At 42.6% G+C, this 23,350-nt stretch overlaps 1 protein-coding gene across 1 annotated transcript in view; it reads left to right on the forward strand.

Moving 5' to 3' along the window:
• The window catches only part of LOC146018514 (baculoviral IAP repeat-containing protein 1-like), a 75,059-nt gene that overhangs the window by 1,742 nt on the left and 49,967 nt on the right, over positions 1 to 23,350 (forward strand). Inside the window, exons 2-4 of the mRNA XM_083151878.1 lie at positions 1,599 to 1,698; positions 2,429 to 2,510; positions 7,525 to 7,573. Coding sequence (XP_083008004.1) covers positions 1,599 to 1,698; positions 2,429 to 2,510; positions 7,525 to 7,573 — 231 coding nt within the window. The remainder of the gene's footprint in view (positions 1 to 1,598; positions 1,699 to 2,428; positions 2,511 to 7,524; positions 7,574 to 23,350) is intronic.

Here is a 23,350-nt window from a genome sequence, read left to right on the forward strand (position 1 = left end):
AAATGGGATGTGCTTGACATCTCATCTGATCTGATGCAGAGTCCCATGCGCATCTGAGTCAGAGGTTGCCTGCATGCATGGCCTACAGACAGCAGGATTGCATGCGATATATCACATACAAAAGCACAGCATTTGATAAATCCCATGCAATCCTGCTGCCCAGAAAGGTCCCAGGTGCCTCAAGGGCAATCAGCTGGGACTTCTCTGAGAGAAGTCACAGTAATGTATGGCCACCTTTACTCACAGTGTTTTGCAGTGAATGCACAAAAAATCAGATGATAAAACCATTAACGGCCCTATACTGAATAGTTACCTACCATTTATGTCTTGTACCACCCTTGTCATCAAAGATGGACACACCAATGGCTATCATGACTAGTGGCACTTCACACAGCAGCTCTTCCATCCCTTTGTGTTCTCCCTTCTTTGATGATTTTCCTAATCCATTGCTGCACTTAATAGATTGGCAGTGAGGCACTGGGCTGTGACACCGTAACCCATACATGTGAACCCATAACTTGCATACATCCAATTCAGAGAGGACAGTGCCGATATGAGGGATTTTGATTGGTGTCTCCAGGACAGTCAGAAGGTGTTTCCAATCAATAAGTGCACCATTAGTGTTGCACTTATAGTGGCAGGTGTTTTTAAGGAAGTGGTTGGGGTGGCCCATTGCATTGGAACCACATAATTGGCCACAGAGCAATCTAGAATGCATTCATGTGATGAGACATGCCTCTTATAAAAGGTGAATACTGTAACACTACCCCAACTACAAGAAAAAAGTTGGTTGGTATGTCATAAACCAGTGCTACACCAGTGACACCACACACAGCTCTTCCTACCACTACCAACATTATGACATTGTTTAATAAGCCCCTAAAACAGTGACTTCCCTAAGTGACCATCCAAAATTTGTAGTGTCCATATATAAAATAAACTGTAATGGTATAATACAATATTAAACCTACACAAATTATTACCCTGTTGAACTGGATGGAGATTTTGTATGGGTCAAATATTTTTTTTTGTACATGATAACAGTTTATCCTCTATGTAATGCACTATTCACTTTTCAACATAGTCCCCATCCCTTTCCAAGCATGTACGCTTACGCTTGACGAGTCGGGCAAACCCGTTGGACAAGAAATCTGGTGGTTCTTGTCAACACCAGGACTGAACGGTAGCTTTCACCTCATCAGAGTTGAACTGTTGAACTGCAAGCACTGCAACCCTCTTCCCAAAGATGAAAGAGCACCTTGGGGTCAACACTTCAACTCTGATGATGAGGTGAAAGCTGCCATTCAGTCCTGGTGTCGACAACAACCACCAGTTTTCTTCTCCGACTGGCTTGCCCAACTCGTCAGGCACTGGCGCATATGCCTGGAAAGGAATGGGGACTACCTTGAAAAGTAAATAGTGCATTACATAGAGGATAAACTGTGTTGTCTTGCACAAAAAAAGTTTTCAAACTTACTGTATAGCCATGGAGGCATTACTTTACACCGCAGCCTCGTATATACTGTATACAGTAATGTACAAGGGATAACAGCTATAATTATAGAATTTACCATAATCTTTTGCTATAATTCACTAAGGGATAAGAGACAACGTCCAATGTTTCTCATGTGGTGGATGTCTGGGGAACTGGGAAGAAGATGATGACCCTTGGAAAGAACACGCAAAGTGGTTTCCTGAGTGAGTAATTCACCCACTCCTGTGATATAATCCTATTTTATATTAATACCCATAAATATTTCCTGATTTTATGTTAAATAAATATTTTTAGCTTGAGGACAATTGCTGGTTTAAAATATTAAATGCTTTACTGTTCTGTCTACTAAGAAGATGTACATGTCACGTTAAATTTATATTTTGTAGTCTAATGAAAGTTATTTTGTGAAATAACTAATTGCAGCCTATAGCAATTATTGTTTACATAGTTGTATATGGAGAGATTTGCTTGTCAGCCAAGTGCTTTCTATGTACAGCCATTGCAACAGTGACCCCTGCAAATCAAAAAAGGGTATTACACCCTAGAAACATTCTTACAGAATGAAAACTAAATATTCTAATCTAGTATTTATACTTTACAATATGTAATTTCACACAATGGGGCAGATGTATTAAGCTTTAACAAGAGATAAATATAAGGGTGATAAGGAGAGATAAACGTGCAGCCAATCACCTGCTAACTGCCATGTTACAGCCTGTGTTTGAAAAACAGTCAGTAAGGAGCTGATTGGCTGGACGTTTATCTCTCCTTATCACACTTGCATTTATCTCTTGTTAAGGCTTAATACATCTGCCCCATTATATTTTAAAATCAATATTTGCAAATTCACTATGTTTAACTAACAGTTTCAACTATTTCCTTTATGGTACCAATATTAAAAAAAATATCTTTTTTTTTCTTATTTAATTAAAGGTGCTCATTTCTCCAGAGCAAAAAAACTAGAGATGAAATTGACCAGTATATTTCAAGTTACTGTGGATTCAGAGGAATAATGGTAAATTTCAGATAACATTAAAAACCTGAGAATATCTTTTATTTTTCTAAAACTAATAAATTAAGCAGAAATTGTAATAAGCAGTTTTGATGTTACGTAGTTAATATGTCGATGTAAAATGTTAGAACTGGAATGTCAACATGTAAAGAATGTGAACACTAACACATTGTCGGAATACGGCCAAAGCAGAAATAGCTTGTACCCAGTACTATTTTTCTGGAAAAATAGGTTCAGGAACTCCAGGTCTGGGAGTGGATCAATTAAATTTAAAAAAAAAACATATATAAAAAGGAAGAGAGAGAGAAATATGTATATATTGTATTTAGAAACAAAGGCACTCACAGGTGACTTTAAAATAAAACTTATCTTATAAAAAGTACATTTTCAGTTCCTGATGATGTCATATTTAATTAGAGGTTCAGGAACTGAGTTCCTGCTGGTTCCTGCTGTAAAATAGCACTGCTTGTACCACAGCATCTAATTACTGCATCCAAGCACAGATGGTGTAATGGTTAGCATTACTGCCTCACAGCGCTAAGGTCATGGGTTCGATCCCCACCATGGCTCTAACTGTGCGGAGTTTGTATATTCTCCCCGTGCTTGCGTGGGTTTACTCCGGGTACTCCGGTTTCCTCCCACAATCCAAAAATATACAGATAGGTTAATTGGCTTCCAACAAAAGTTAACCCTAGAATGTCTGTGTGTGCATGTACATGTGGTAGGGAATATAGATTGTAAGCTCCACTGGGGCAGGGACTGATGTGAATGTTCAAATATTCTCTGTTAAACGCTGCGGAATATGTGTGCACTATATAAGAAACTGTAAATAAATAAACAATAGCCGGAGGCACTAGTAAAATAGCAATGTAATAGTGACATTAGCACCAGTACCACAACTAAACCATTAGCACTACAGATAATTCATAAAAAGCAACGGAGGCCCAAATGCTCATTGAGCCCCCCGTGGTGATAGAGCCCCCAGACGTTTGCCGTTTCACATGGTACCAATTTAAGGGATCTATCACGGCGTCTAATTGGTGCAGGGACATGGTCTATAAGGATATATCGTAAGGATACCACACTATGACATGCAGAAAGTGGTCACTGTTTTTACTTTCAAGGGCACTCTTAATTGAGATGGGTAGCCATTCGTTCCCTAATGGTCCGGTCCCTCTTGCCGACATAGCTGTAGCCACAAGGGCACGTCAAAAGATATATTACAAATTTGGTCGTACATGTCAGACTATGTTTTATAAAATACTTTTTGCCGGACAGAGGGTGGCAGAAAAATTAGGATGCTGTCATAGATCTACAAGTGAGACATCCTAGACACTTAAAACAACCATTTTTACGTGCCATAAAGGTGTTAGTATGCACCTGACTACTGGTCAACCCAGTGATATCTGTACGTACCACCCAGTCAAAGATGTTAGAACCACGTTGGTAACATGGCATTAACCTATCTTCGGTCAAGTCTATCTTGGGGTCAGCCATAATTATGGGCCACCACTTCTGGACAATTCTGTTAATGTCATTACTCTGGGTATTATAGTGATTTACTCACGGTAAACGTCCCCCAGATGATTTCTGGGGTTGTACCCTGAGCAAATCACATCTGTCTCTGGCCATGGCCTTGTCTCTAGCGGCTAGCACTGAGGCTCTATCATAGCTGTGTTCAATTAATTTAGATACCATCATGTCCATCTGCACATCTGCATCAACATCGGAACTACAGATCCTCCTTACCCGCAAAAATTGTGAGTAAGGGAGACCATACTTCAGCGAATAAGGATGGAAACTATTCGCATGAAGTATGGTATTCTGATCTGTAGGCTTAGTAAAAAGATCAGTTAGAATAGCTCCCTCATGTACAGTAAACTTAACATCAAGAAAATGGAATAATGGATAGGTCCCTGCGCTTCCGCTGCCTTTGGACTCGAATCAGTTGTATGTAACACCAAACATACACATAAACAACATATAGCCAAACAATACTGACAAATCCTTGGCGCAGAAATTGATCCTCTCTTATCGTTTCTTATTGGTTGTACCCAAAACGAAAGAGAGATAAAGCCACAATAGTGTAATACAGTAAAAACCATTAAAACATATGTTGCTTCAATATCCAATGATAGTTGAGACTCGTACCCTTAAATTTAGTCTACTTTTCAGGGTAGACTATAATCGCATCCAGAGGGGGCGGTAACGTCACCAACAGTTCTATACAACTTCAATCCTCGTTGTCACATGTAATAAAATAAAAGAGCTGGTATGGTGAAGTACCGCTTTTTATTCACAAAATATTTACAATAAAAACAAGGTTAGCCACAACTGACTCTCACCGAGTGATGTTGTCTACAATTAAAAGGTAGACACATAGGTAGATGTTGATCACAACAAACAGGCATCCCTGGAAGCTGGTCACCCGGGTCAGTCAGTAGGTCACCTTGTCCTCTGCACCACCAACGCGTTTCGAAACCACAGGGGTTTCTTTTTCAAGGTATGCAGGGGAAAGGTGCTCAGTCCCGTATTTATACCCCTATTGGGGAGAACCTAATGCCAGACACAGATCATCCTATCCATCTAATCCCGGATTCCCCATAGTAACATACATCCCCGACAGCTCCGCATTTTGCTTATTACTGCGTCCATATGGTTCTAATTGCGGTAAATTTCTCTCGCGGCTTTACTTCCGGCTTCCGGTATTTACCCGGAACCGAATGTGATGTATGCGGTCCATCTGTATGCCATCCTGACCGTCCGCGATTCCACTTCCGGCTTCCGGTATTCACCCGAAACCGGATATGACATCTGCGGTCCACCTATACGCCGTCCTTCGTGTCAGTGGTTCTTTCTGTCAGCTTTCTCGGCTCCTGATTGGCTGCTAGGCGGCCAATAGAATCATTTGGATGAGAGGCTCGGAAGATGAAACATCTTTGTGCCTCTCAAAGTCCATCAGGTACCGACGGCAGAGACGGCAGAGACAGAAAAGATGTTGGGATCTTCGCCAGAGGACCTGGGTGAGTAGGATTTCCTTCCACAGGTCCCCCATGGATTTCTTCGGATCCAGGACCCCGGACTCTTCAGCCCTGGAGCCCCGGATCAGGACCAGCCCCGGAACCAAGCCACCGGACCGGACCCAGGGACCTACCGACGGGCTCAAGATAGGTAAGTATCAGTATGTGTGGGCTTTGTATGTATTAAATTTTTATTTTAAATGGGTATCAGTGTGTTTATTTAACTATTTCTTTTACTGTGGAACTACAAGTGCCAGCGGGCCTTTTAATGCCCCACATGCTGGGACTTGTGGTTTTTCAAGTCCCAGCATGCGGGGGAGGCTTGCTGGGACTCATACTTCCACGGTATAAGATAATAGTTTTTCATCTATTTTTTTACACCAGTATCAGCTCGACGCCCACCGCCCAGGGTCATCGAGGACAGCCCTGGGCTTCAGCATGGGCAGGTAAGTTCTGGAGGGGGGGACCCCTTCTTTGGGGGGATCCCCACTCCCCAGGACCCCTGCCCATGCTGACTGGTCAGGGGGTGAATGCTTTGGCCGGGGGGACTTGTACAAAAAGTCTCCCCCCGTCCGGGGCATTACCCTGCTGGCTGGTTGGGCCCGGTGCTGGTTCTTGAAATACGGGGGACCCCTAGTCATTTTGTCCCCCGTATTTTGGGAACCAGGACCGGCCCTAGAGCCTGGTGCGGGTTTTATAAAATCCAGGGGACCCCAACTTGGTTGTTCCTGTGATTTTATGAAACAAGGACCGGCTCTTTGAGCCCGGGGCTGGTTATGCTCAGGAGGCGGGACCCCACGCCGTTTTTTTTCCATTTTTTTTATTTAACCCTATTTTTGGACAGAACAATGCACAGATCACAATGATCTGTGCATGGTTCTGTCAAATTCGCCAGCCAGAACCTAGTCTAATTTTTTTGCGATTTTTGGTAACCTTTACCAAAAATCACACCCTATTACATGTGCGAGTTAGATGCTTTCCAATGAGAAAACATCTGGATGCGAATTGAAGTGTGACAAAAAATCGCCACTTCAAAATGTGCAATTTCGCAGCAAAAACTGCACCCTATTACATTTCGCCCAAAGTAGCTGATCAGAGTTGTTGTTGTGCTTATGGCAGAAGCAGAGTGGTAGTGCAGGCAGAGGCTGAGCGCCTCTTCAGCCCGGCGCCTCCCTGCACCGCAGGAGCCGCTGAGTGGGTAGCGCCGGCCCTGATCATTGGTGAGGCTACATATGACAGACTATGGGTGAAATTTAATAGGATTAGAGATTCAGAAAGTGAGAGACTTGGTAAGAAATCTCCAGTTTTTTTCAAAGCGGCAATCTTTTACACTCCAAATCAAACTGGTTTTGAAGGGTAAATGATTGCCGCTTTAAAAAAACTGGAGATTTCTTAGGAAATCTCTCATTTTCTGTATCTCTCATCCTATTAAATTTCCACCATTATGTGGATAAAATGTTTGTAATCAATTAATAAAGCAGAATAACTAATGTATAATCAATTTCTGTATGACATGTATTATGTAAATGCTGACAAAATACAATTTTTGAATAGTCCATCCAACAGGAATCAAGATTATCTATATCTTGAAACATTGTATTGCCTGAATCAGTAATATCCTATTACTGTACCTAACCTATGGTCAGTGACTCCCACAAATTGTAGTTTGTCTATATGTTTTTGAGATATTGTTTATCTCTTAGGGCAGTGGTTCTCAACCTCGGTCCTCAGGACCCCCCAACAGTGCACGTTTTCCAGGTCTCCACAAAGAATCACAGTTGAAATAATTAGCTCCAGCTGTGATCTTTTAAAATGTATCAGTGAATAATGAGTGCACCTGTGCACCTGCCGGGTGACCTCGGGGGGTCCTGAGGACCGAGGATATGAACCACTGTCTTATGGGGTTTAGACAGTATGACAGCATTGCACCAACAGAAGTCATCTTCCACTTACTTGTCTTGATATATTGCATTATGTAAATGTTTATTTTGTTTCAGGGTGTATCCTTCACAGATGTTCTGGACAAACCATCACTATCAAGAATAGGTAAGTGCTAATGACAAGTATAAAATGGGATCACTAGGTCCTACAGCCAGCAGGCTACTGTGGCTTTGGAGTGTGATATATTAGGTCAACAATATTTAGACACAAACCAAAGATTGACACATGAAAAGGTCACCATGAGTTTGTCAAAATTTTTGTTGTCAATGTTGACAACTGAGCATGGACCCCCCAGTTTAGTATACCGCTTCATTTGCAATGCTGCAAGCTAGGTTCCTCCATCCACTATTGCTGTTCTCAGCACATTTTGCTGATCCCCAATAGAAGGAAAAGTATGAAATTGTGGGAATCGGGACATCTGTCAGAATGAACTTAGGTCTACAGTCATTAGGTCTACCCCACTAGGTCGACTGGCAGGAAGGTCGACATGACTTAAGGTCGACATGGGCCAAGGTCGACATGACTTAAGGTCGAATTTGCATAAGGGTCGACATTAGGAAGGTCGACTGGTCATAAGGTCGACATGGGTTTTTCACTGTTTTTTTATCCGAATGTCGACACAGTCGACATGGACACAGTTGGCAATGAGAATCGGACCCTCGCATCGCTTGCTTCGCTCGCAATGCTTCGGGCACGGTGCCTCGCTGCGCTCGGCACACTATTTTATTCTCCCACCACGCCCTAGTGGATGGTAGGGCATGAAATACCGCCTGTCGGCACATGGCGGCTCAAAAAACAGTGAAAAACCCATGTCGACCTTATGACCAGTCGACCTTCCTCATGTCGACCTTTATGCAAATTCGACCTTAAGTCATGTCGACCTTGGGCCATGTCGACCTTAAGTCAGGTCGACCTTCCAGCCAGTCGACCTAGTGAGGTCGACCTAATGACTGTAGACCTAAGTTCATTCTAATAGATGACCGCATCCCGAAATGGTGGATGGAAAAGTATGAAAAAGTTCAGAAAATGAAAAAAAAAATCCCCAAAACTCATGTCGACTTTTTCGTATGTCAACCAAAGCTATTTCATCCTTTTGACCATGTTGACACAGCCAAAAACTGTAAGGACGATGAGAATGCAAAGAATAAATGTGATAAATCCTTTTAAGACTTTCCTGGCTACATTTGTAATAGGGGACCCCATTGTCTACACAATTATGTCACTGGGATCAGAAAGTAGAAAAATACAAAATAGAAACATGCAAGTGAACTTAGCAAAGCCAGCAATAAATACTGTATGTAGGTAAGCTACTAACTACTGACTATAGAGACTTTGCTAAGGATATTAGGGGGTGATTCTGGTCCGCTCGCTACGCAGCAGTTGTTCATTGCTTAGCAAGCGACTTAATGCCACATGCCAGGCAAACAAACACCCGCCACGGGAGCATGTGAATGGATGTACATGCTCCCACATCCATTCACATGCAAGCGTATGTGGGGGGAAATGAAATTCAGTCTATATTGACTTGGAATGAGGCCAAATTCCGAAAAAAAAAAGAATGAACCAGAATCAGGCCCATAGACTGGTAAGGCTTCTTTTGTTGCATGGTGAATAACAATAACCCGTTACTTGGTATTGTGTACCCCCCTAGGGGGAATTATATGTTTATGTATCAAATTCTGTAACAGAACGAAAATTTCCCATATTAAAGGTTTCCAATGGGGCTAAAAAATAGTGGGTGCCGGACGGGTTCCCGACAGTCGGGATCCCGACAGTCATTTACCCGACGTCGGGATCCCGACTGTCAAAATGCCGACAGCTGGGTGCCCGACGGACACCCGCTATTTTCCCTCGTGGGGGTCCACGACCCCCATAGAGGGAGAATAGAATAGGTGCGCAGCGTGGCGAGCGCAGCGAGCCCGCAAGGGGCTTTTTTGCGCTCGCCATGCTGTCTGACTCCAGGCAGTCGGGATCCCGACGTCGGGATAATGACTGTCGGGATCCCGACTGTCGGAGTCCCATACCACAACCAAAAAAAGTATCCTTCTCACCGTCGCTTTTTTTCTATTTATATGGATAAGTACTGTATATAAAAAAAGATAGGTACTTGTTTCCTAGAACGGCGCCCACTACGCCAATTGCTTAGAGGGCTATTCTGCGTAAAAAAATCGCATCGCATGGGCCATTTTAGTGGCATGCGATGCGATTTTTTTTTTTTCGTTTATTCACTGCTTTTATGTCCCCAGGCCATCTCATCGCATCGCACCTCCCGCAAAATCGCATGCAATTCGATTTTTTTGTTAATTTATTCACTGCTCTTATGTCTCTTATGTCCCCAGGCCCATCTCATCGCATGGCATTGCACCTCCCGCAAAATCGCATGCGATCACATGAGATTTTCTGGGGTGCGATGCCATGCCAGACACTTGTATGACATGCATTTAGGTTTGAATGCCCCCCCCCCCCCCCCCCACACACACACACACTATCCACGCCACCCCGAAGCGTGGCGAGCGCAGCTAGCCCCGCGAGGGGCGGCGGAATGCGTCCGCCCGACCTTTTCATTCCACCACTATCCACGTCGGCGTGGAGTTGATTAAATATAGGCATGTATTCAATGCTCCTATTTCGCCGTTTATAATGGCGAGTATGCAGGTTTTTTTGAGAGTAGAGAACTTCTCACATGTTTTGTACCTCACTGTATTCAACTCTGTTACTTCACAGAAAATATCTTGCGAAGCAAACTGTGTTCGCCCAGCGCTTCTCCCCGTTGTTCGCTGTGTTTGTTCAATGGGGATTTCAGTGTGTCTCTCAAAAAATCTATTCAATGCACAAATAGCGAGTCCTGTAAGTTTTTTTTTTTTTTGGAGAGGTTCTCCGTTTTTCCCTCAGCATCTTTTTTAGGTGAACTATATGCTTATCTTTGTTAAATTTGTCCTTTTTTTTGTTTGTTTGTTTTAAAAAATAAAAAATATGTACTGTAATGTATTTATTGCAAGTGCCATAATGCTGTACTACTCTATTAAATGATTTGGAATTTAATAGGTTATTTTAATGGAAACCAATAAGAAATCATTTTGGAATGCTCCTAGTAATTTCCCATGCTTCCTCTCTTTTTCCTCACCTAACCCCCAAACAGGCTTTTAAACACGCTAACAATTATAAAATAAATTAAATAAAAACACAGGGCAAAGAAACAATGCCAAAAGCACAACACAAGGATAAAGGCCAAACAGAACAAAATACACACGTCTGCACAAACCCAATTAAAATAGTCACACAGCCATTTGTTGTAAAATAAATACTGAACAAAACATTAACCTTTTCTAAACCTTTGTAAAAAAATACAAGTCCACAAATGCGAGGAACACGCTGCTGAGATGAACACCCAGCTCAGGAATATCCCAGTCTGACCAGCTAACCTGGAGAGCAGGAGAAAACAGATCTCTCCAGTTACAGCACTCCCATTTGAACTCGCATAATTCGCAAAAGGGGCCGGCAAGCTGGCCACACGTTGAATACTGAGGAAGTCAGAAATGAGGAGATGAGAAAAAGTGCAGAGCGCTTCAGCGAGATCACACGGACACAGAACAGTGAGCGGTGAGCCAGACTCTCAAAAAACATTGAATACTCCTCATTGTGTGGCGAGCGCAGCAAGCCCCGCGAGGGGACGCAGAATCCATGTAAAGCAATCTTGCTGCGCTCGCCACACTTCAGGCTCGGTGGCTCGCTACGCTCGCCACACTATATATAATCAACTCTACGCCGAAGTGGATAGTGGCGGAATGAAAAGGTCGGGCAGACGCGTTCCGCTGCACCTCGCAGGGCTCGCTGTGCTTGCCAGGCTTCGGGTTAGCGTGGATAGTGGGGGGGGGGGGGTCATTCAAACCTAATTGCATGCCATACAAGTGTTTAGCTAATGGTATGGCATTGCACCCCAGAAAATCGCATGCGATCGCATGCAATTTTACGGGAGGTGCGATGCCATGCGATGAGATGGCCTGAGGACATAAGAGCAGTGAATAAATTAACTAAAAAATCGCATGGGATCGCATGCGATTTTGCGGGAGGTGCTATGCCATGCGATGAGATGGCCTGGGGACATAAGAGCAGTGAATAAATTAACAACAAAAAATGTGATGCGATGCGATTTCCCTACGGTGCCGTACGTAGGGAATCTGGGCGCCGTACTAGGAAACAAGTACCAAAAGATATCAATGATCTCTTGAACATAAAAACTTGTCTTTGCCCAGATGGGCTATTCACTTGTGGATCCTTGTTTTATCACAGTGTCATGTAGTAGCCTTGGAATGCAATACTACGATGATTCCTTTAACAGATTTATACTTTCCAATATCTTCACACAATATATTTTAAAATCATTATTTGATATATGCAAATCCCCTATGTTTAACTGACAGTTTCAACAAATTCCTTTATGGTACAAATATAAAAAAAAAAATGAATTCCTTTATTTAACATTGGATATGATTAATTGTATATTTTAGTCTTTAATTGACTAGATTTTATCAGTAAAGTTTCTGTAAATTATATAGCAGCACAATAGATTTATGCTGGGTACACACCAGGACGATTTTTCATGAATCCTGTCAATCCTGATACAATTCCAACCGATTGTATGTAGATTGTATGTACTTTTTTTTTTTTGTAATTTCTTTGATCCGATTCCGTTCCGATGCGCGTACCCGCCGCTCGTTTGGTCGCGTCGTGGGTCCTACGTGCTATAGGTAGGATTCGTCAATACCAAGCCGACCGACCGTCAATTGCGTGCAGGTCGTGAGTGTTTGTTGCTGCCGTCCGTCGGTTCGACCGTCGTTTGATCCAGCCTATTTGAGTGGCATTTCCTAAGCACTCCCCTGGAGCCATGTTTTTCCACATAGCAAACAGCACTGGCGCAGCAGTTGGACTCTCCTTCTTGACTCATCTCCCAGAACAACAACCTGGTATGTTTGCACTCCCAATGCTCTCCTATGCATGCCCACTGTTGCCACCAATGTATATAGTCTTTATTTAGAGCACTAGTTTGTTCCATCACCCGGGCACCTGACCATGTCAGTGTGTGCTAGTGTGGGCCCCATGTGTGTGTATATATATATATATATATATATATATATATATATATATATATATATATATATATATATATATATATGTCAGTAAGGCACCTTGGAAGTTGAACTTTTTTCTCCAGAGTGCCAATATATATATATATATATATATATATATATATATATATATATATTTCTAGGAGAGGAAAGAGGAGCGCTCCAAATAGTGCTTTATCTTTTTATTTCAATCACAAAAATAAAATCATCCACAGGTACATTGTAAATGGTGTCACGTACCACAATAGACGGTTAGGCACAACCGCGGGTGATAAACAACATGAACTGGGGCTGTCTCCGACAGCAAACAGATTGGCAAACGGGTGCTCTCACCACTCTCACCACTCTCACATCCACCACGGAGTTCAGACCGACGCCAGGCCACGCCCCTACGCGTTTCGTCACGAGGACTTCGTCACGCTATATATATAGCGTTGCCTTCCCCTGGTCTCCTCCCGATCAGGATTCCTATGAACAGTCACTTTCTGGGGCGGCACTCGCTTGAATCAAGAAGACACGTACAAATGGAGTGTTTGCCAAACACTCCATTTGTACGTGTCTTCTTGATTCAAGCGAGTGCCGCCCCAGAAAGTGACTGTATATATATATATATATATATATATATATATATATATATATATATATATATATATATATATATATATATATATATATATATATATATATATATATATGAAATCCTACGGTGCTGGCGGCACTCAAACAGGGAATACTTTTCAAAAGAAATAAGAAGCTGACACCGTGCAGCTTCTGTGCTAACAATTTCCGAAACTGTTAGCACTGAAGCTGCACGGTGTCAGCTTCTTATTTCTTTTGAAAAGTATTCCCTATGGTGCCCGCTATCCCCAGATTTTTTGTCTGGGAAATACACAATGTCCTGAATCAGCGGCACTCAAAAGACTAAATCATCATAGGCAATAAATACACAATAAATAGGAGCTTTGTCAACGTTTCGGGAAATTTAATACCTTTTATCAAGACATATATATATATATATATATATATATATATATATATATATATATATATATAGCAGAAAGGGTGGGTTCCTGGCACTCACGGGGCTTGCAATAGTCAAACTGCAAAACGAATGGTCAGATCAACGTTTCGGTTTTAATCACCGTTTTCAAGATCACAAATGTGTGTACACAACGACAGACATGTTACCAGCCACCACGCCGCCGCCACTGCCCATCGGGTTCGTTACTGGCGTTGGACAGGACCGCCCCTGATCCGGAGCCATCTCCGACGCCACGCTCCCGCGACGAGCACGCTCTCGTGATACCCAGCAGTAAGCATACGTGCTTGCGTGCGTTGCCCAGCAACCACCTAAACAAGAAAAGTGACAAGTGGAAAAATCAGCAGTCTAATCATAACAGAGAAAAAGACATATAAACATGCAGAGGTACAGTTAAGCAGTACAGATATCTCGGAACAAAGTTAATAAGGTCCACTAGGAACTAGATACAAATATATGACTTATAATGGGACAAATGAACACTCTACATATATTGGGGCGGGCTCCGATGAGTGGCAGGTTAACCGGTTCAAGAATGAACTGGGAATGCACGTAAAAGTGAGGAGTGGTAACTAATGAGCTGACAGGGCAGAGATCTTCAGAGAAAGCATCCTAAGTAGATGTCATTCAAGCCCCCTGGGGATACAGTCTTGAGATGGTGTATCCATCTGGATTCGCATTGTAATAACCGTTTGTCCCGGTCAGATTTTTGGGGATACAGTCAATAATTTTGTACCGCCGGGACGCCAGCCCATGCCTTGCTTCCTTGATATGGCGTGCAACAGGTTGTTCCAATGCACTCGTGGTACCCTCAATGGCATGTCGTATGCTCGAACAGTGCATGGCCATTCGCTCACAAAATTGGCGAGTCATCTTGCCAATGTACATCAACCCACACGGACATCTTATGAAATACACCACATGGGTCGTGGTGCAAGTCAGGATATGCCGTATGGAGATTTCACGTCCAGTGTGGGGATGACAGAAGGAGGGATCTGTTTCAAGGTAGCTGCAGGTCGTGCACCCTGTGCAACAGTAACAACTAGCTTTCCTAGTGAGGAAGTTAGTGGGTACCGGTCTGCTGAAATTGGAAATGTCATTGCGGACCAGCAGGTCCTTAAGGTTCCAGTTTCTCGAGAAGCTGGGCATGAGGGTGCTATCCTGTGATGTTGACACTGCGTAATCTGAAGAAATTAAGGGCCACAACTGTTTACAGGCATGTATCAGTTGGGGGCTGGAGTTGTTATATCTTTGGACAAAAGGAATGCGTTTACGGGGGGTCTGTGCGTTGTTCGATTTGGGAATCAGGGTTTCCTCTCTGGGAATACTCATAGCTTTTTGCTTTGCCTTGAGTAGTTCCTCTAGATTGTAACCCCGCATTAAGAAATCAGAAATCATGGTATCAATGTCCTTATTGGTCCGTGTCAGGTCCTCTGTTATTCGATGCACCCTCAGGAACTGCGAAAAGGGTAGGCCCTTGATGGTCGCAATGGGATGTTGAATTTTGGCGTGTAAGGTCGCATTGCGATCCGTTGGTTTTTTGAATAGGCAAGTGCTGATTCTGTTGTTAATTAATGAAATCTCTACATCGAGTTAGTGTACAGTGGTCATAGATGAATTTGATGGTGCTACTTTGATTGTTCACCTTAGTCATGAGCTCATGGAATAACGGTTCTTCCCCAGTCCATATCAGGAGCAAATCGTCGATGTACCTTTTGAAGAATAGTATGTACTGGGCAATTTCGGGATCTGTGAAGAAAGCCTCATGTTCTGTGGCAAACATATAGGCATTGGCGAATGCCGGTGCCACGCAGGATCCCATGGCACACCCCTGCAATTGTAGGTACCACTTGCGGTCAAACAGAAAAAAAACTATTTTGAGAGTTAACTCCAACAATGACATCACTAAGTCCAAGTCCGGTCCCTGATACAGGGGGTTGTCTGTCAGAAGGTTGCGAACAGCAAGAAACCCGGCCTCATGTGGAATGTTGGTATAGAGCGAGACTACGTCAAGGGTGCACAGTTAACAGTTGTTCAGAGGTGATGGAAGAGTGGACAATTCTAGTAACAGGCTGGTAGTGTCCTTGAGTTGAGTAGGTTGTGCCTGTATCACTGGCTGGATGAGAGAATCAAGAAAAGCGGAGATGGTGTAATAAATGGAGTCCCTTGCTGCAATGATGGGTTGGCCTGGCGTGGTAATGGGGTCCTTGTGCACCTTCGGGAGGGTATACATGACAGATGCCACTGGGTGTGACTGCAACAAGGCTCTGCGGGTGTAATCTGACAGTTTACCATCCTTGACAGCCTGTTCGAGAAGGGCCCCCAATTCCTGATTGTATCTTGTGTGGGATCTCCAGGTAGAGCCATATAGACTGCTGGGTCATTCAGCTGGCGATAAATATCTTCTGCTTATATGCACCCAGGTCTTGAATCACTATCCCGCCCCCCTTGTCGGCAGGGCGGATAACGATGGTGTCATCTCTGCTCAATTCTCGCAGTGCTTTCCTCTCGGCAGTGGTTAAGTTGTTGTGTCCAGCTGTTTTAGCATCCTTATAGATTCTGTTGCTTTGAACTTCCAGCATCCTGTTGAAACAGGTAATGCTGGCATTATGGCACTGGGGGGTCAAATGTCGTATGCGGTTTAAACCGTTGAGTAGTCTGAGGATCAGGTAGCGAAGTCTGGTCGGGTTGGTTGAAATGATTCTTGAGCCGGAGATTGCGAGCAAATTTATAAGTGTCCACTCTCCATTGAAAGTCATCCATTCTTCTGGAGGGGACGTACGATAAACCTTTGTTTAAAACAGACATCTCTGTAGTACTCAGGGTTCTTGCAGATAGGTTGAAGATTAAACTGCTTTCTTCCCCCTGGGTGCTTTGCCACCTCTGGCGGACTTCGTTTTTGTTGATCCTCTGCCACTGTTTGCTGCGTCTTGTAGGTCTTCTGGCGTGCCTCGTTGGGCACGGGTCTTGACCCCTAAAGTGGGCTTCTGGCTACCGGATGGTCTGTTATCTTCAGCCTCACTAGGTGATGAATATCCACCACTTGAGCTGTCCGGTCCTCGAGGCGCACGACGAGTGTGTCTAGGTCGTTGTTGGAACTTACGGGCGCCTTTAGGATTGAATACCCAAGGATAGACACGGTTTTCAGCGTAATCACGCTGTGCAAAAATCAGCAGTCTAATCATAACAGAGAAAAAGACATATAAACATGCAGAGGTACAGTTAAGCAGTACAGATATCTCGGAACAAAGTTAATAAGGTCCACTAGGAACTAGATACAAATATATGACTTATAATGGGACAAATGGACACTCTACAGATAGCGGGGCGGGCTCCGATGAGTGGCAGGTTTCACCCCCTGTCCGCTCCTAATTGTGAAGACATTAGGCAGCAGAAAGAGTTGAATCTAATTCACTGTACTCCTATTTTCCCCAAGGATACCTAATATACCCACGACGCTAGCATTTATATTAATACCATCTCTTACCATCTACGGGCATGTCTGTGATTAAGTTTCTGTACCTGGTCTAAAAATCATTATCTGATAACACAATAGATACCAGTATTACAGACCTTTCACGGACGCTGGACGCGTCATCAGCTGGGCCTATTAAGGAACCCAACAAATCATTTACTAACAATACACGATTATTTATTAACACCACTAACGGCCACTTTATTGACAATACTACTTGGCGAACTGCCTCGGTATTAACTAAAATATATTGTAAAATTTCAGTGGCCTGTCTTTGTCTCTTTTTTACCCACTCAACTCTTTATGATAAATTTTGCAATTATGTAATTATAGAGTTGACATTTTTTAGAAATATTTGGAAATAAAAGCTAAGTTTTACCTCACTCATGTAACATTATCATCATCTACTTAAAAGTGTGCCTCCAAAAAGGAATCCTTTCTGTGAACGGTGGCCCCATATCTATGGACCACTGTTTCCCTTTTTTCTAAGTATACTAGTACTTGATTCCTGGGGGCACCTCCAACATAAAATATCTTCTGTATTTGTACGGACATATTAATGCATAAGTTGGTTCAATAACTACCAGATAACCAAATTTTTTGTCCTGTGCAGGATACTACTTCTATTTGCTACCTACAAATGGACACTCTACAGATAGTGGGGCGGGCTCCGATGAGTGATTAGACTGCTGATTTTTGCACTTGTCACTTTTCTTGTTTAGGTGGTTGCTGGGCAACGCACGCAAGCACGTATGCTTACTGCTGGGTAGCGTGTGGAGCGTGACATTGGTGATGGCGCCGGATCAGGGGCGGTCCCGTCCGACGCCAGGAATGAACCCGGTGGGCAGCGGCGGTGGTGTGGTGGCCGGTAACAGATATTTATGTCTGTCTTTGTGTACACGCATTTGTGATCTTGAAAACGGTGATTAAAACCGAAACGTTGATCTGACCATTCGTTTTGCTGTTCAACTATTGCAAGCCCCGTGAGTGCCGGGAACCCACCCTCTCCGCTACTATTGTCAGCTTGGCTGACCCCTCCGAGCACCAGGGCACCTCAACCTCTTTGGGGATTTAATCTTTGGAGTGCCAGCTACCCTCTCTCTCTCATATATATATATATATATATAGACAGAACAAGGGAAAGGAAGAAGGCGCTTCCTGGTGCATTAAACGAGATTTTATTTTAAACAATTAGGAGTAACAAACTCCAGGGTACTTAAAGGTAATGCTCGTACCAATGATAAAAGCTCTGTGGGCTGGTTACCACAAGGTTTAAAACATATTCAAATAGGCAATAACAGCTCACGCGAATCCTTGCTGGTGTCTATCGGGCATTTGTAGGTGCGCACGCTGGATTGCGTCGCATAGACAGGGAGTCCCGAAGAACACAGCAGCCGTCCGGTGAGTGACAAGGGGTACGTAGCAGGCCACGCCCTGACGCGTTTCGTCACTGCGGACTTCGTCAGAGGGCGTGGCTACTGCTTACGTACAACATCTTTAAATAGTGAGCTCCTGTCAATCAGGGGCACGGAGGCTCGACTGATATTAGCAAATCATTGGACCTGGCCGGCCAACAGGATTCCTATTGGATGATTATAGTCAATCTGATATATAGAACAAGACTGCAAGATTAGCACCCGGTTATTACCTTATAGTAGGCGCTACAAAAAAGCAGCAAATATAATCGCTGCACATAACGGCATATAAAAATATCATGCCGACCGACAGAAGCTCACTTTACAACAGGACACTCATAAAAAATGTTACACAAACCTTTGCATAATAAAGACATGAATTATCACAAAAAATTCATTAAAATTTTTCTTTCATGGTCAAAAACGATTCAAAGAAAAGGGCATAGGTTAACACTATACACTTTTATTGATTTTTATATATATGTATAGTGTTAACCTATGCCCTTTTCTTTGAATCGTTTTTGACCATGAAAGAAAAATTTTAATGAATTTTTCGTGATAATTCATGTCTTTATTATGCAAAGGTTTGTGTAACATTTTTTATGAGTGTCCTGTTGTAAAGTGAGCTTCTGTCGGTCGGCATGATATTTTTATATGCCGTTATGTGCAGCGATTATATTTGCTGCTTTTTTGTAGCGCCTACTATAAGGTAATAACCGGGTGCTAATCTTGCAGTCTTGTTCTATATATCAGATTGACTATAATCATCCAATAGGAATCCTGTTGGCCGGCCAGGTCCAATGATTTGCTAATATCAGTCGAGCCTCCGTGCCCCTGATTGACAGGAGCTCACTATTTAAAGATGTTGTACGTAAGCAGTAGCCACGCCCTCTGACGAAGTCCGCAGTGACGAAACGCGTCAGGGCGTGGCCTGCTACGTACCCCTTGTCACTCACCGGACGGCTGCTGTGTTCTTCGGGACTCCCTGTCTATGCGACGCAATCCAGCGTGCGCACCTACAAATGCCCGATAGACACCAGCAAGGATTCGCGTGAGCTGTTATTGCCTATTTGAATATGTTTTAAACCTTGTGGTAACCAGCCCACAGAGCTTTTATCATTGGTACGAGCATTACCTTTAAGTACCCTGGAGTTTGTTACTCCTAATTGTTTAAAATAAAATCTCGTTTAATGCACCAGGAAGCGCCTTCTTCCTTTCCCTTGTTTTGTCTAGATTGCCAACTCCTGTGAGCCCGGGAGCTTTACTTGTGGAAGTTTGAGCTGCAGTCTTATAAACGGACTTTTGGTGCGAAGTAGTCACATTGTGCGTCGGCACAGTGACTTCCCCCATTACTGGACATACACTTAACATCAGCGCAACAGCATCCAAGTACTGTACATTCTTGCATCTTTGGGTTCAGGATACTGTTTTGCGGCTATTGTTTTGTTTTGTATTGAGATTGGCTTTGTACATTTGTTTACAATATGCTTAGAAATGTTGAGCTTAATACTAAACGCTCACAAGAGTCCCTCAGAATATTTTCTGAGACTCCAATCTCTGCTAGTGAGGCAGAGAATATCACTGTTAACGGTGGTAGCCTATTAGACCTTGAAAAACTTCTTGTAAAAGAAGCAAAGGTCTGGTGGGATATCAAAGGACTCGATAATTATGTATCCTGTGGCCGTGTGCCTCGTGGTCTACGGATTAATAAACCTCCCACTACAGGTGCAGATAACGATAAATTTATGAAAGAATGGCACAGAGTACTTGACGAATGCTCAATGGAGTTGATGCGTCTTCTCATATTCGAAAAGAAAAAGACACTAAAAGATATTGAGAATAACATAGCCGCCATTATACCCTCCTTAGGGGAAAAAATTGATAAAGAGTCCCTTATTAGCGCCAAACTTGATATTGATCGCAAAGTCTCGACTATTGAAGATAAAATCATGGAAAATAAACATAAAAAATTCCTACGTGACAAAAATGACTATGAGACCAATCAAATTAGATCATGGAATTTAAATCACAGACAGGATACTGCCAGAAACATGACTAATAATACTAATAATAAAAATAAACAGCGACAATACCAAAACCCCCAATATAGGGAAAGGTTTCAGGGTAATAGAGACTATTCATCCCCTAGAAACAATCAAAAACGATTCCAATCCCCTAGAAATAGGGAGCGCCTTGCAAATAATAATGAAAAAAGATCCCATTCACAGAGTTGGGTCAGAGTACCTCAAAAAAATAAATACGGTATACATGATCCTAAAAAATCATGGAACAAACCGGTTTTTGATCAACCCAAACCCAGAGTGTGGGAACATAAAAATAGATTCGAGGCCCTCAACAATCCCTGCCCCCCAAAGAACACCTTTAAGCCTAAAAAGACGGCTAGGGGAAGGAGGGGACAAGGAAGTACCAAACAGAGAGTCCAAACTACGGTACATCCAATAAACACCGCTCACAATAATAATACTGAGTCCCGAGATGGTATTACTAAAAATGATAATATAGGTATTTTCAATATTTCCACAAAAACTCTCACTGACTTTGAATTGGCAGTCTTGAAGAAGGGACTTTCATATGCCCCTAATAAAGCTCCCAATAAGGTCGATTTGCTTATAGATGTAAACCTTTTTGCACGTAAACTGACATTAAAACGACACTTTTTACGTAAAAATCCTAACAGTGAAAATGCCTCACAACCGGACCAAGCCACTCCTACCTCCGGGCTAAAACTTAAATCGACATTTTACCCCCTTGAGTCGAAAGGGCCCTATATTGACTTGTTTTCACAACTTATAAAAAAGGACATCGAAAAATTGTGTGCCAATAGTTCCTGTAGAAGCAATACAGAATATAATCTCACCAAAAAAGAGTGGGATGCACTTGTTAGCTTATCCTGTGATAGCTCTATTGTAATAAAGAACGCCGATAAAGGCGGAGGAATAGTGGTTATGGATAGGGACTACTATGTATCGGAAGCTTACAATCTATTATCCGATACGAATTCCTACACTAAACTAAAAAGTGACCCTACATCTGAATATCTCGGTGAACTTGAAGTACTATTGAAGGAGGGTCTTAGACAAAAAGTTATTTGTCTTGATGAATACAAGTATTTGCATAATTGTACCCCCAATCTTGCCACATTTTATCACCTGCCCAAGGTTCATAAGAACCCTACCAAGCCTCCAGGCAGGCCAATTGTGGCAGGAGTTGGTTCACTAACTTCGAGGGTATCTGAATACGTTGACTCATACATAAAAGTATATGTTCCTTTGATTAAAACGTATATATGAGATTCTACGCATCTCTTGCAAATCTTGGAACCTATCAAATGGCAATCCGAATATAACTTTGCCACCATCGATGTGCAGGCGCTGTATACCAGTATACCGCACGAGAAAGGTATACAGTCAGTTGATTCACGGCTTAGACTTGACCCTAAAATGTCAGTTGAAAGAGTGTTGTTTATTTGCAATTGTCTTCGTTTTGTGCTGAAGCACAATTATTTTGAGTTTTTAAATGAGTTCCTACAGACCTGTGGGACAGCGATGGGCACGATTTGTGCCCCCAGCCTGGCAAATATATACATGGCCGACTGGGAATCTAGCTGTCTCACAGGTCTGTGGAAGGATAACATTGTCCTCATTAAACGTTACATTGATGACGTGGTCATAATTTGGAGAGGCGATAAAAATACATTTGATGAGTTCATGCTGCATTTAAATGTGAATGATTATAACTTGCGGTTCACCTCAAACTTTCAGAAAAAAAGTATTGAATTTCTTGATGTGCTCATGAGTGTCGAAAATTTTCCAGCTATTGATAACATAGAAACATCAACATTCTTCAAATCAGTAGACTCTAACAACTATCTCGATTATCGAAGTTGTCATTATGGTCCCTGGAAGGACAACATCCCATTCTCCCAGTTTTTAAGGCTGCGGAGAAATTGCTCCAATGCTATCACCTTTGAAAATCAGGCGTCAACTTATGTTGAAAGATTCAGGGAGAAAGGGTACCCAGAGAATATTATTAACGGGGCCCTTGTTAGAGCCAGAAATCTAGACAGGAGTACTCTCCTTGTCACTAAGAACGAGAGAACTGCTACACATCAGACTGCTGACACTGCTCCTCTGAGTGATCTGATGTTTATTACTCAATATAGCTGTGCAGAGAAAGAAATTAGTCGGATGTTTAAGAAACACTGGAATGTGCTAAAGTTGGACCCTATCCTTGCTGAGCACCTACCACCTGCCCCTAAAATAGTGTATAGACGGGCTAAAACTATAAAATCCTTGGTTTCCAAAAGCCAACTGGAAACATTGCCCACTCATGCACCCACTAATACCTTTCTGTCTTTGAAGGGCTGCTTCCCTTGTAATAGCTGCAAAGTATGTCCATTCATCAATAAAGGTTGTAATATATGGGATTCCGATTACAAGATAAAAGATTTTATTAACTGTAACTCCACCCACATTGTATATCTTTTAAAATGTGGGTGTGGTTTTAAATATGTGGGTAAAACTAAAAGGTGTTTTAAAACTAGAATTTTAGAACACATAAGAAATATAAAGCATGGAATGACGAATCATAGCGTCTCACGACATTTTAAAGAAACCCACGGTTGTGATCCTTCCAGCCTTCAAGTAAAAGGCATTGAAAAAATGTATCCAGCTAAGAGAGGAGGGGATATAGATAAATTCCTCCTAAAAAGGGAAACATCATGGATCTTGACCCTGAATACTCTCACCCCCGTTGGTCTCAACGAAGGGTATGAGATCACTCCGTTTTTAAATTAATAGTCTTTCT

Source organism: Crinia signifera, chromosome 1, assembly GCF_055691185.1.
Source record: "Crinia signifera chromosome 1, ASM5569118v1, whole genome shotgun sequence".
NCBI lineage: Eukaryota > Metazoa > Chordata > Amphibia > Anura > Myobatrachidae > Crinia > Crinia signifera.